General features: G+C 45.2%; 1 protein-coding gene across 1 annotated transcript in view; it reads right to left on the reverse strand.

Moving 5' to 3' along the window:
* The window catches only part of BTK (Bruton tyrosine kinase), a 336,320-nt gene that overhangs the window by 19,206 nt on the left and 302,924 nt on the right, over positions 1–14,190 (reverse strand). The window contains exons 15-16 of the mRNA XM_077283385.1: positions 13,156–13,372; positions 10,358–10,422 (exon numbers count right to left, since the gene is read on the reverse strand). Coding sequence (XP_077139500.1) covers positions 10,358–10,422; positions 13,156–13,372 — 282 coding nt within the window. The remainder of the gene's footprint in view (positions 1–10,357; positions 10,423–13,155; positions 13,373–14,190) is intronic.

A 14,190-nucleotide genomic window follows, 5' to 3' on the forward strand; every position in this document is an offset into this window, starting at 1 on the left:
TTACCAACGTCGGACTGGACGTATTCGGGCCATGGTCTGTGGTTGCACGGAACACTAGAAGAGTCCAGGCCAATGCCAAACGCTGGGCGGTTATGTTCACCTGAATGTCCATCAGAGCAGTCCACATCGAAGTATTTGAGTCCATGGACACTTCAGGGTTTATAAATGCACTCCGACGCTTCATCGCCATCAGAGGTCCCGTGAAGCACATTCGCTCCGATAGAGGTACCAACTTTGTAGGAGCAGTGAAAGAACTTCAAATTCCTTCCAACCTAGACACCACCAGTGTGGAAAGATACCTGAGTGAGCAGGGGTGTACCTGGACTTTCAATCTGCCACACTCTTCTCACATGGGAGGTGCTTGGGAGAGGATGATAGGAATGGCACGCAGAATCCTTGATTCCATTCTCTTGCAAGCAGGTAACGCAAGACTCACACATGAAAGTTTGACCACATTCCTGGCAGAAGTTTCGGCCATCATTAATGCCAGACCATTGACTTCGCTTTCTAGTGACTCTGAGGATCCGACCATTCTCACTCCTGCGATGTTACTTACTCAGAAAGCCAGCGTTCTCAGCGCTCCACCTGGAGAATTTAGCAACAAGGACCTTTACAGACGGCAATGGAGACAAGTCCAAAGTCTCTCCAATACCTTTTGGGACAGATGGAGGAAGCAGTACCTCTCCACCTTACAACCAAGGAAGAAGTGGCAGACCGACAGACCAAACATCAAAACCGGTGATGTCGTTCTCATGAAAGACAGCCAATCTCACCGTAATGAGTGGCCACTAGGCCTCATCACTAAGGTATTCCCAAGCAAAGATGGGAAGGTCCGTAAGGTCGAGGTCAAAGTAGGCAAGTCCGGGGAAAGTAAACTATTCCTCAGACCGGTGGCGGAACTTGTCTTGCTGTTTTCGCCAAAGGAACCTGTAGGTGGCATCGGTTGATGCCAAGCGGGGAGTGTTCTGCCCTTCCTAATGAAGGACAGGGGTTCGTCCAAGCATTAAAGTTTCACTGCTATAGTTTGTTTTTGCTGTGTTATAGCACCACCCAGTGGTGGATAAATTTACTACCTGTGTTTTTCTTAGTGATCATTAGAGTGTTGCATTTGTTGCATTCTGGGTTGCACCAAAGCATCATGGGATAGGGGAATTCCCCATTTCTCTCTCTGTGTATTTTCCTGTACACTCGTGTTAATCTGCTGTGTTGGAACTACTTCACTTACTTGCCACCCTGGTTAGTTTATCCGGTAAGATTGCTATCCCTGTTCCTGCAATATAGTGTTCTATAGAATGTGATTACTGTATAGCAACTAGTACCTGGGAAATCTATTATCTGTCAGTTACTGTATGTAGTTGCATGTAGAAGTTGCATCATCCTGTATGCTTTCCCTGCTAGTTATAAGTATCAGTTGTGCTGTTATTTGCCCAATACTTACCCGAATCATTTGTATTCTTATAGTTTTACCGCATTTCAATACCTGTTACCAATAAACAAGTTAGACTACAGAGAACAGTCTGCTTAATTTGGAAGACAGAAGTGGTTTATGCTGTATGTTGGATCACACACCGTATCAACGTGTATGAAGACAGAACAGTGAGTAGCAGAAAGGAAAAATAGAACTCTGACTGAAATGATAAGAAGTATGTGGAACGCCCTCCAGGGCCATGGGGTACTACTCGGTACAGGGTCCGGTACTTAAAGGGGATGTGTCACTTCGGCGGCGATGCAGTCCGTGGTCCTGGGTGCCCAAGTAAAGGGGAATGTCTTCAAGGGATTTTGTGAATAGAGTTTGTCCGTGATGCCACCTGTGATTCTCGGTCAGTGATGACCGACGCTGCTTAAAGGGGTCCTCTGGGGTGATGTTATGGCAGCAATGATTGTATGACTTCCCACAGGTGAAGCTGGGTCCCCAGGGCTCCCGGTGTAGTGGGGACAGGTGGTAGGTGATGTAGAAAGAAACGAAGGACACAGGGTTGCAGTCTCTTTACCTTTTTACTCAAGGTTCAGGCAGCCACAGTCCAGGGTACCAGATCACGGGTGCAGGTGTGGTCCGGCCGGCTTGGAAGCAAATCTGGAATCAACCTGACCAGGTGGGGTTCGAAGGCTTCCAACTAGCGCTGTGGTGGTGTAGTCCCTTGCTGCCTTAGGTCTCACACAAGGTCCTCACTTTTTCTCTCTGTCCCCCTTTAGGTAGGACAATACCTGTACAACAGGTAACTCAAGCCTTTTTACAGGATGTCTATCATGACCCGGGCTCTATGCATTACTGTGTCTTCAGGTGTATGGTGGACAGGTAACTTGCAATCTGCTGTTCTGCTGGTTTCTGCTGTGAGATGTAGAATACTGCACAACCTTGGTCTTCCCGCTACCGTTTTCATGAGCTCAGTAGGGCTGCAGCTCAGTCGCAGCTAACCCCCCTAGGTCTTCACTTCGCCTGTGCTTCATTTCTACTTCACACTCTCTACAACCTGTTCTTCTTTCCTTTCTCTCTTTCTTTCCAGGAGCTGCATCACTTCTCGAGGCCCCACAGCCCCTCTGCTTCCTTCTCCTCTGTCTCTCTGACAGGAACTGACTAACTTTCCCTCCAGACCAGAATATTATTATTATTATTATTATTATTATTTATTGTTATAGCGCCATTTATTCCATGGCGCTTTACAAGTGAGGAGGGGTATACGTAACAACAAGTACAATAATCTTGAACAATACAAGTCATAACTGGTACAGTAGGAGAGAGGACCCTGCCCGCGAAGGCTCACAATCTACAAGGGATGGGTGAGAATACAGTAGGTGAGGGTAGAGCTGGTCATGCAGCGGTTTGGTCGATCGGTGGTTACTGCAGGTTGTAGGCTTGTCGGAAGAGGTGGGTCTTCAGATTCTTTTTGAAGGTTTCGATGGTGGGCGAGAGTCTGATGTGTTGTGGTAGAGGGTTCCAGAGTAGGGGTGATACGCGAGAGAAATCTTGTATGCGATTGTGGGAAGAGGAGATAAGAGGGGAGTAGAGAAGGAGATCTAGTGACGATCGGAGGTTGCGTGTAGGAAAGTACCGGGAGATGAGGTCGCAGATGTAAGGAGGAGACAGGTTGTGGATGGCTTTGTACGTCATGGTTAGGGTTTTGTACTGGAGTCTCTGGGCAATGGGGAGCCAGTGAAGGGATTGACAGAGGGGAGAGGCCGGAGAATAGCGGGGGGACAGGTGGATTAGTCGGGCAGAATATACATAGGGGAGCCACCCACAAGCTGGATCAGAGCTCCCCCTTCTGGCCTGGAGTGTGAACAGTGTCGGACTGAGGTGCCAAGGGCCTACCAGTAACATTGACTTTGGGGAGTCCACTTTTCACCTGCCTACAAATATTACACTACCCTCATCACAAATTTACTTCTATCTCTAATTAATAATAAACTGGGTAGTTGGGTTAATGAATGAGATGCTGCTTTTTTCTGTACAGCGTGAATCAAGTGAATTATGCCAAGCACTGCCCATATAGTGAGGTTGGAGGCCCAGATCTGCACAGGGGCCCACTGGAGATTCCCCTGTTACCCTGTGTGCCAGTCCGAGCCTGAACATGGAGGACATACTATGCCCAATTCTATGACATTAAGGTCCAGTTCGCTAACATGAACCCCCAGTCCCTATCAGACTGTAGAGAAACATATGTGAGGGAGACTGCTTTGCCAGTATTGAACGCATAATCTATAGAATCTATAGAGACTGATATTAGCGCTGCAGAAGTTGGTTCTGTAATTACTCAGTCTCCGAATGGTAAAAGTCCTGGACCTGAAGGGTTCACTCCAGCTTTTTATAAAACATTCTGGGAGTTGCTTATCCCCTTCCTTTCTGGGGTTTTCAATTCTTTAGCTGATAATGCTGCTTTTGTACTTCAATCATTAGAAGCCCACCTGAGTGTATTACCTAAATCAGGGAAAGATGCCCCTTTACCTTCTAGCTACAGACCTATCTCGCTGGTCAATATAGACATTAAATTGTATTCCAATACCCTAGAAAATCGATTGGCTCCTCTCCTCCTGGGTCTGATATATGCTTACCAGGTTGATTAGTTCAGGGGCACTAGGATAATACTATTAAAACTTTGCTACTAGTGTTGAGCATTCCGATACCGCAAGTATCGGGTATCGGCCGATACTTGCGGGTATCGGAATTCCAATACCGAGATCCGATACTTTTGTGGTATCGGGTATCGGTATCGAAACAACATTAATGTGTAAAAGAAAGAATTAAAATAAAAAATATTGCTATACTCACCTCTCCGACGCAGCCTGGACCTCACCGAGGGAACCGGCAGCGTTCTTTGCTTAAAATGCGTGCTTTTACTTCCTTCCGTGACAACACGGCTTGTGATTGGTCGCGTGCCGCCCATGTGGCCGCGACGCGACCAATCACAGCAAGCCGTGACGTAATTTTCAGGTCCTCAATGCCTAATTCTAGGCATTCAGGAATTTAAAATTACGTTCCAGCTTGTGATTGGTCGCGTCGCGGTCACATGGGCGACGCGACCAATCACAAGCCGTGACGTCACGGGAGGCAGGAGACGCGCGCATTTTTAAAATTACGTCACGGCTTGTGATTGGTTGCGTGCCGCCCATGTGACCGCGACGCGACCAATCACAGCAAGCCGTGACGTAATTTCAGGTCCTGATGCCTATTTCTGCATTGAGGACCTGAAATTACGTCACGGCTTGCTGTGATTGGTCGCGTCGCGGTCACATGGGCGGCACGCAACCAATCACAAGCCGTGACGTAATTTTAAAAATGCACGCGTCTCCTGCCTCCCGTGACGTCACGGCTTGTGATTGGTCGCGTCGCCCATGTGACCGCGACGCGACCAATCACAAGCCGGAACGTAATTTTAAATTCCTGAATGCCTAGAATTAGGCATTGAGGACCTGAAAATTACGTCACGGCTTGCTGTGATTGGTCGCGTCGCGGCCACATGGGCGGCACGTGACCAATCACAAGCCGTGATGTCACGGAAGGAAGTAAAAGCGCGCTTTTTAAGCAAAGAACGCTGCCGGTTCCCTCGGTAAGGTCCAGGCTGCGTCGGAGAGGTGAGTATAGCAATATTTTTTATTTTAATTCTTTATTTTACACATTAATATGGTTCCCAGGGCCTGAAGGAGAGTTTCCTCTCCTTCAGACCCTGGGAACCATCAAGGATACCGTCCGATACTTGAGTCCCATTGACTTGTATTGGTATCGGGTATCGGTATCGGATTAGATCCGATACTTTGCCGGTATCGGCCGATACTTTCCGATACCGATACTTTCAAGTATCAGACGGTATCGCTCAACACTATTTGCTACTGACAACCAAGACCAAGTCTTTGTCTGTTCCCATGTGTCTTCTATCAATCGACACAGGGAAGGCCTTTGGCTGGGTTGACTGGGGGTTCATGTCGGCTGTCCTTAGACAAATAGTATTAGACCCTTGTTTTCTCTCTCAGATCCTGTCCCTATATATCTTGCTTACTGCAAAAGTATGAGTCAATGGGTACCTATCCAGTCCCATACCTATACGTAATGGAACACTACAGGGGTGCCCTATTTCCCCTCTCCTATACCTTCTCATTATGGAGCATTTGGCAGTAGCCATCATAAAGAACCCTGATATCAAAGGCCTTTCAGTATGGCGGACAACTTATAAAACGGCCCACTACACTGACGATCTCCTGCTTTATATATCCCAATCATATATCTCCTTTCCCTCAATCATATAACAATTTGATTGTTGCAGCCAATTGACAAATTTCGAAGTCAATTATAATAAATCGGAGGCGCTAAATATCTCCTTGCCACAAGCACTTAAAGGGAACCTGTCACCCCCAAAATCGAAGGTGAGCTAAGCCCACCGGCATCAGGGGCTTATCTACAGCATTCTGTAATGCTGTAGATAAGCCCCCGATGTATCCTGAAAGATGAGAAAAAGAAGTTAGATTATACTCACCCAGGGGCGGTCCCGCTGCTGTCCGGTCCGATGGGCGTCACGGTTCGGTCTGGGGCCTCCCATCTTCTTACGATGACGTCCTCTTCCTGTATTCACGTTGCGGCTCCGGCGCAGGTGTACTTTGTCTGCCCTGTTTAGGGCGGAGCAAAGTACTGCCGTACGCAGGCACCAGGAAAGGTCAGAGAGGCCCACACTGCAGTACTTTGCTCTGCCCTCAACAGGAATACAAAAAGAAGACGTCATTGTAAGAAGATGGGAGGCCCCAGACCGGACCGCGATGCCCATCGTACCGGGACCGCCCCTGGGTGAGTATAATCTCTTTTTCTCATCTTTCAGGATACATCGTGGGCTTATCTACAGCATTCCAGAATGCTGTAGATAAGCCCCTGATGCTGGTGGGCTTAGCTCATCTTAGATTTTGGGTGTGACAGGTTCCCTTTAAAGTCCAGATTTCTCAGATCGTTCCTTGAATGGCAATCTAGTTCCATGTTGTATTTGGGAGACCAAATCCCTATGAATAGTCAGATCCTATATCAATTAAACTATTCTTCTTCTTTGGACCGCACCCTTAAAGGTTTAACTAAATATGACAAATCACAACTGTCTTGGTTTGGGAGAATTAATGCCTTAAAAATGGATGTTTTGCCAAGATATCTTTATACAGTATATTCAAAACCATTCTTATTCACCCTTCAATAATTTTCTTTAGTAAGCTCCATTCAGCAATAATTAAATTTATATGCAGACCTACAAAAGCTAGGACAGCATGGAAATCTCCGATTCCTCCTAAACATGTATGGCGAGCTGGACTTTCTGACTTTAAGTCCTACCATTCTGTTTCACTTCTTTTTACAGCTCTAGACTGGCATTTCCATAGACAAACCAAACAATGGGTTTCTATTGAACAACTATTGTTTAATTTGAGTATTTGTGGCGCCCCTAAGGGTCCAGTCAGCACAGAGATACTGCACCTCAGCCAGTGGTATTCCGCTCTCAGTTAAAGAGGCACAGAATCCTACACCAGCATCCAACACTAGACACTTCAGTCAGGGCACCTGGGCGTACCCTTAGGGAGGATGGCCTCATCCCAAGCTGGAGGGGGGTGAAAAGGTAGAGGTTGTGGGTGGAGACAGAGAGTCTTCAGGGGGGAGGAGAGGAGAGCAGACGTGAGAGAGTGAGGAAGCAGTAGGATCAAGACAGACAGAAAGGAGTTCCCAAAGAGAGGGAAATGAAGGAATATGAAACTACAGAAGGAAGAGAAGGAAGGGGTCCTAGAGGCACGGGTAGTGAGGAGTCCACCCGTGGGGCTCGCATTCATGCTGACCATTGTCAGGTGGAGGGACCAGGTCGCAGTCAGGGGACCGGCCCCATTCTAGTGGAGAAACTAAGGACTCAGCTAGATAACCGGAAGCTGTGGCTGTTGCAAGAAGCACAGCCACATTTGCACACATTCGCTGAAAAGACAGCCGTATAGGATCCAGGGGGACTTAGAGCTCGCTGCCCGACAAGATCCATGGCTGCTGGCTTGGGACACTGTGTGGCAGGCGCAGGGCAGGAGAGGCGAGTGCCAGCACAGAGAGACGGCCAGGAAAGGAAAATAGAAAGGGGGTTCTGGAAAGTGCACTCAATTTGCTTGAGAGCTGGCTGGGCCACCTACTCGGAGGACACAACACCCTGGCTGGGGCAACTAAGAACTGTGAGTAAAGTATTGGAAACTGCACCCCACTGTGTCCTCACACTTATTTACTGTGCCATCCACCCTGCACTACATCCATCATCAGCATCTCCATCTTTTACAACCTAAAGTGCCCTGAGACTAAAGCTCTACCTGTGGAGAGCTGTACCAACTCTGCTGCATCACCATCAGCCCTAGTGGTCTCTTTAAGCAGCATCGGCTAACATCTCCTATTTGCCGAGTACCATAGGTAGAGTCACGAACATTTATCCCATAAACTTTATTCCCCTTTATTTCACTTTTATTGGACGCCCAGGACCACAGACGGGGTCACTGCTGCCATGACACATTCCCCTTAAGAACTGTCCGACCTGGTCCGAGTACCCCACGGCCCTGGCGGGCGCTTCATACTGGTACCCCCTTAAAACTTCTCCCCTGGATCATCCCAAATCATAGACAATACAAAAGAAATGATTCTGAACTTCCTAGTTCATTCTCCAAGATGAGGGATGCATTTATTAAGAGGTCAATACCATCTAGACCCTGTAGTTCCCTTACTCCGTTATTTGGTAACCCAGATTTGCCAATTGGTTCTCTGAGAAATAAATTCCTGATATGGAAGGCTTCAGAGGATACGCAGTTCTTTCATGTGTTATCAAGTGCTCCTCTTTCCTCTTTCAGGGACCTAAAGGCTTGTTCTCCATTAGTTAAACTGTCATGGCTCGAATATACTCAATTGAAGTCACTCCTTAAAGGGGCTGTCCCATGAACAAAATTACATTTTAATCAATAGATCTTTGAATAATAATAACTTTTATAATTGGATGTGTTTAAATAAAATGTTCCTGTGCTGAGATAATCTTATAAACGTGCCCCTGCTGTGTACTGCGTAATGGTCATGTCTGACCGTACAGGAACATGGTACCACAGCTCCTGGGCGGGGAAAGCAAAAGAGATTATACAGACAGGACAGCATGAGATTTCAGCTTGTTACTTTTGGAGTCCTCCCCCTCAGGCAATCTTTCTGATTCACAATATCCTAAACAAGGAGGGTAATAGTGGTGTATTAAGCTACGTCATGGAATGGGAGATGGAACATGGAAATCTCATCAAAGGCTTTCCTGTTCTCTCATAAGATGTTTTTTGCGTGCAGAGCGCAGGAGAAAATGTTCAAGACACTTTCTAGGTGGTATCTATGGTCATCAAAATTACACAAGATCTTTCCTAACGTATCTGAGATTTGCTGGCACTCTGGAAGCGACATAGGGACTATGTCCCACATCTGGTGGAGTTGCCCCAATATTCATCCTTTGAGGGGTAAAATTTTCCAGATCAGTACCTCTCTAAGTGGTCAGACAGTGGCTAAAAGTCCCAAAGTTGCTCTTTTTTCCGTTCCTCCTGCCTTACAGCTGACAGTTATTCCACGCCATTGGTGGACCTCCACCACTACTTCAGTGTTGGAATGGAAGCAGGAAATGTTATTTCTTTATGCGATGGAAAACCTTTCAGCTAAAAAGCCAGATGATTTCAGGAAATTCTGGCAGATATGGCACCAATGGGAAGAATTTAGGGTTTCGGACAGCTTCCATACCATATTTTTCTTAGTGGTTTCTCCCCTTCTCTCCACCCCTTTCTTTTCATCTCTTTTTTTTTTTCAACCAGCCACTCTCCCTCCCCACTTTTTTTTTGGCTTTCGCTCACGTGACCTTTAATATCACATTTGGATGATCCATGTATTGAGAAGTAATGTACGATGTTACTCTATCGCATATTCATAATTTGATGGTCCTGCGTGTTTAATGTTATTTGCTTATTATTTAAAACGTCATAAAAACTGATTCAACATAAAAAACTATAAGGATTAGTGATGAGCGAGCGTGCTCGTTACTTGAGTTTTCCGAGCATGCTCGGGTGGTCTCCGAGTATCTTCGGCGTGCTCGTAGATTATGTTTTAGTCACCGCCGCTGTATGATTTGTAGCTGCTAGAAAGCCTGAACACATGCAGGGATTGCGTGTTTGTTAGGGAATCCCCACATGTATTCAGGCTGTCTAGCAGCCGCAAATCATGCAGCTGCTGGGGGAAACAAACATAATCTATGACCACACCCAAGATACTCAGAGAACACCCGAGCATGCTTGGAAATCTCGAGTAACGAGCACACTCACTCATCACTAATAAGGATCCAAAAAGGATAGATTCTAGTGATGAGCGAGTGTGCTTGTTACTCGAGTTTTCTGAGCAGGCTCGGGTGTTCTCCGAGTATCTTGGGCGTGCTCGTAGATTATGTTTGTGTCCACGCAGCTGCATGATTTGCAGCTGTTAGACAACCTGAACACATGCACGGATTGCCTGTTTGTTAGGGAATACCCACATGTATTCAGGCTGTCTAGCAGCCGCAAATCATGCAGCTGCGGGGGGAAACAAACATAATCTACGACCACACCCAAGATACTAGGAGAACACCCTAGCATGCTCGAAAACCCCGAGTAACAAGCACACTCGCTGATCACTAATAGATTCCCTTTAGGGTATGTGCACATTAAATCTTTTTCAGGCAGATTCTGCCTGCAACCAGCCTGAAACAGCCCTAAAAAAGATGCCAAAAAGAATGAACGCATTCACAGCAATTTTAAAATGACTTGCTGTACATATGTTCTGTTCACATACGCCAAATGTTAAAACACTAAAAAACCTGCAATATGTGATTTGCTGTACCTTGAGAGGCCAAAATCTGAAACTTTTACTGTGCCGTTTTCAGCAACTAAACAGTTCCTGGCAGCCTGTAACAAAATCAGAAATGAGGTCATTGGCGGTTTTATAATTTTCTTTTGTGTAATGTCATAATTTTTTTAATTAAAAGTGTATTCCAATTTCAACCATTCATGGCTAAGATGGGAATAACCTGTCTTTATGCATCACTGTGCTGGTTCACCAGATACAAAAATAGCCTTAGGTTACATGCACACAAATTCTTTTTTTCAGGTAGATTTAGTTGAGAGCCCACCTGTAAACGTGCCGCAAAAATGGACATAATGCACAACAATGTAAAAACGACATTGCTGTGCACATGTTCCAACTTTCGTTACTCCTTTTAACCGAGTTACGTTTTGGGAAACTATGAAGCGGTTAAACGTAGCATGTTCATTTTTTAGGCGACCTCTGCTTCGAAGCTGCTTGTGTAAGGGGCTGGATCAGGGCCGTAGTCATGGCTGTACATTCTGGTACATCAGTGCCCTGGTCTTCCAATACATGAAAACATTGTCCCTTACTTTGTGTACCTGTGGCCCCATTCTCTGCACCGTCAGGTTCACCTCTGCTAGGCTGTGGGTTCCCATCAGTCGGTGTTATAAAGATTGTGAAACAACACCGTGAGCACAGCTACGAAGTGGTGCTATAGTTAGGCTCCCACGCCATATACTTAATCAACATAAAACTTAGCTCTCAACTAAGTTAGGATGCTGGAACAGAAGAATTTATTTTGCAGTATACTCAAAACGTTTCGGTTCAACATGAACCTTCTTCAGTTACTACAAAATGTAAAAAGTGCAAATAAATACAAAAAAACAAAATAACCAAAGTATGTACAAAAAGGAGAAACAATCGGTCAAATACCGTATACGGAATACATGTGATGAATGGGGCCGGAAGTCAGTGGGCCACACAAATTCTATGCTGGGGCTGTGGAAAGTAACGGGGTAACCAGAGGGTTAAACAAAGGACTACTGAGGGAGTCACATGGACACGTATCTAACGTTTGTCCTGCACTTCCCCTCTTCCTTACACCTATATTTGATTGTGCTCGGATTTTGGCTTATATTCTCTGCCAGATTCACTTCCGCTGAGTATCATGTATAATTACATTGTATTTGATTGTTTCTCCTTTTTGTACATACTTTGGTTATTTTGTTTTTTTGTATTTATTTGCACTTTTTAAATTTTGTAGTAACTGAAGAAGGTTCATGTTGAACCGAAACGTTTTGAGTATACTGCAAAATAAATTCTTCTGTTCCAGCATCCTAAGTTGAGTGCTAAGTTTTATGTTGATTAGGTGTTATAAAGATTGAGACACAGTCCTGTTCAACTTTCAAATAAACAACTTTACTATTTCCTTTATGCAGCACATCCAGATTGTTCACAGCAGTTACAACAGGATCAGCATTACACATTTCCTCTTGTTTCCCTGTACCTTCCTTCCTGTCACATAACACATACCAGGGTCGGACCGTGCTGCACGGTTCCTCAGTGTCCTCCCAATTCATCTCTGCTATGGTTAGGCCTTCCTTAATCTGTTTCGCCCCAGACAAGAGAGTTTCCACCTCTGAAGCTAGTTGCCACCTGGCGAGCGACCTGCCTTTCAGTATTGTGCTTTGTGATGTCCCAGCGCTGTCCTGCTCCAAGCTCACTGCTTCTGGAATCTGACCCAGCCACTGTTTCGCCCCGGTACTGGGGACATATGCTCAAGCTATAAGCTGCCACATTCTAGGGCTACCTGTGCCCGCGTACTATCTTCTTTCCTCCTTTCCCACTGCTGTACTGACCTGATGCTGTGAATGGCTGGGCTCTCTCCTCTTAATCAAACAACGTTGCATGGTAGCTGCTAATGTCCTGGGCACTTAAGCCCATGTGGACTATCTGGGCACCCAGGCCCTTCTGAATCTGAACTGAATCAGGAAATGTTCCTTCTCTAGCTGCAGCTTACCCCTCATACAATAACTAGCAATATGTACACTCTCCTAAGGTACTTCCATCTAGTGGACAAACTTCAGTACTACGTTGTCCCTATATAACAGGCACACCAAATAGCAATATATACATTTAGCAGATTAAAGGAAAAGAAAGACAATTTAACATTATATCTATATACAGTAATACACATATTCATGTAGCAGTACCATTATTTAAGAGGTGGTAATACACTAAACCATGTTGCAATACCATCATATGTTAACCTATACACAAACAATGAAAACATATGGCACTGGGACGAGAGAGAAAAGCAAAGGCATAAACATATTTTACCATACCCCTTACACTTGCAAATTATAGTAAAATTACAGAAAAATGAAACCACCACAAAATGATGGCAAAACTACCGATGAAGCAGCTTCATGAAAAAGACAGCCAGCTTTTCCTGCAGTGGCGATGCCTAGGAAAACCTTGGTGGGGCTCCAGCATCTTAAAAATGTTGTGTGCACATGTCCTTAGGTTATGGAGTCTTTTTGCTGAGTTTTTGGAACAGAAACTGAGCAGAGCCTCTAAGTTTTTGAGAAGTTTTGAGTTTTAGAGAAGGATCTGGAGACTTTCTTCTCAGTTTCTATCCCAAAATTTTGTCAAAAAACTCTGTGTTCACAAACTTTTTCCCGAACTCACAATTCACTTTTATAGGAGACGTGCATAGTGTAGTTCAGCCCGTTGGTTGTTTCTGCAACTGCATAGAGATAGATCTTCCCATCTCAGCCATTTATTCGGCCATACATACTCCTTTTAAGATTTAATGTGATTTTTTGTTTTACCAGATCACGGTGGAGAAACTGTTTGGACTCTAAATAATTCATTGCTGCGCATACGTCACTGCACATGGACAGGAGGTCTCCTGCTCCTACACGTAATCGAGTCTCTTTCAGGTACGACAGCAGGCAGCCATGAGAAAGATACTCCGTAATTATAAAAATTGGACGTTGTTTCGTGCAGACTCCATATAACTGAACCAAGTTTTCATGTGATAGTTTCCTATAAGGCAAACACACAACCTTTGGATAATATTACATCTAGTAATCACGTTCATACTTTACATGACCATGTAAGAGTCATAACCAAATGTTCCAGCTCTAGAAAACATGGCGGTTCCACCCCAATATTGAGACACAGAGTCTCGTTATCAGTGAGATACTGATCACAGGTTATGGCAGTATCCATCGTTAGAGGCCGCATTTGCTTTCACCGTCTCATGCCACGGCTCCACTCAGCCATCCATGAGTAAGGACCATGATGTATGGACCAGTCACCGGTCTCACGACCCAAACTCAACAGCCTGAAATATGTTGTTGAAGTTGTCAAGTTTGGATCAGGAGAGCACCGTGGTCTGTACATCGACCATGTTTCACGGACGTATGAGTGAAGCTTTATAGGTACCGCAGATGCTCACTGACATTGATTTAGGCCAAAGATCCACTCTGTAGAGTCTGATGTCTCGGGCCCTGATATATAGGCAGTCTTAGAATGGCATGGTCAATCAAAGCAGGTCAATATAGTTGTCCAAAAGTCAATAAATTAGCTTTGGGTGTCTCTTCACTCCTGAGTTGCCAGCAATGAGCACCAGAGATCAGTCCGTATGTGACTTAGTATAAAATGACTCATATATAAAAAGCTCTACTTTCTATTACAAAGTGCTGTAATCAGTGATATGAAGGGGTGATCATCATAGATCTGGCTCCTCTTTCCCTTACTGATCAGCTGGGATTTCTGGAGAAGACATTACCTACTGGAGATGAGATAATCCATTCACAGAACCTTGGTCCAGCTGTCAAGTCAGTAGATTGTGGCCACTG

The sequence above is a fragment of the Ranitomeya variabilis genome, chromosome 2 (genome assembly GCF_051348905.1).
Source record: "Ranitomeya variabilis isolate aRanVar5 chromosome 2, aRanVar5.hap1, whole genome shotgun sequence".
Taxonomy (NCBI): domain Eukaryota; kingdom Metazoa; phylum Chordata; class Amphibia; order Anura; family Dendrobatidae; genus Ranitomeya; species Ranitomeya variabilis.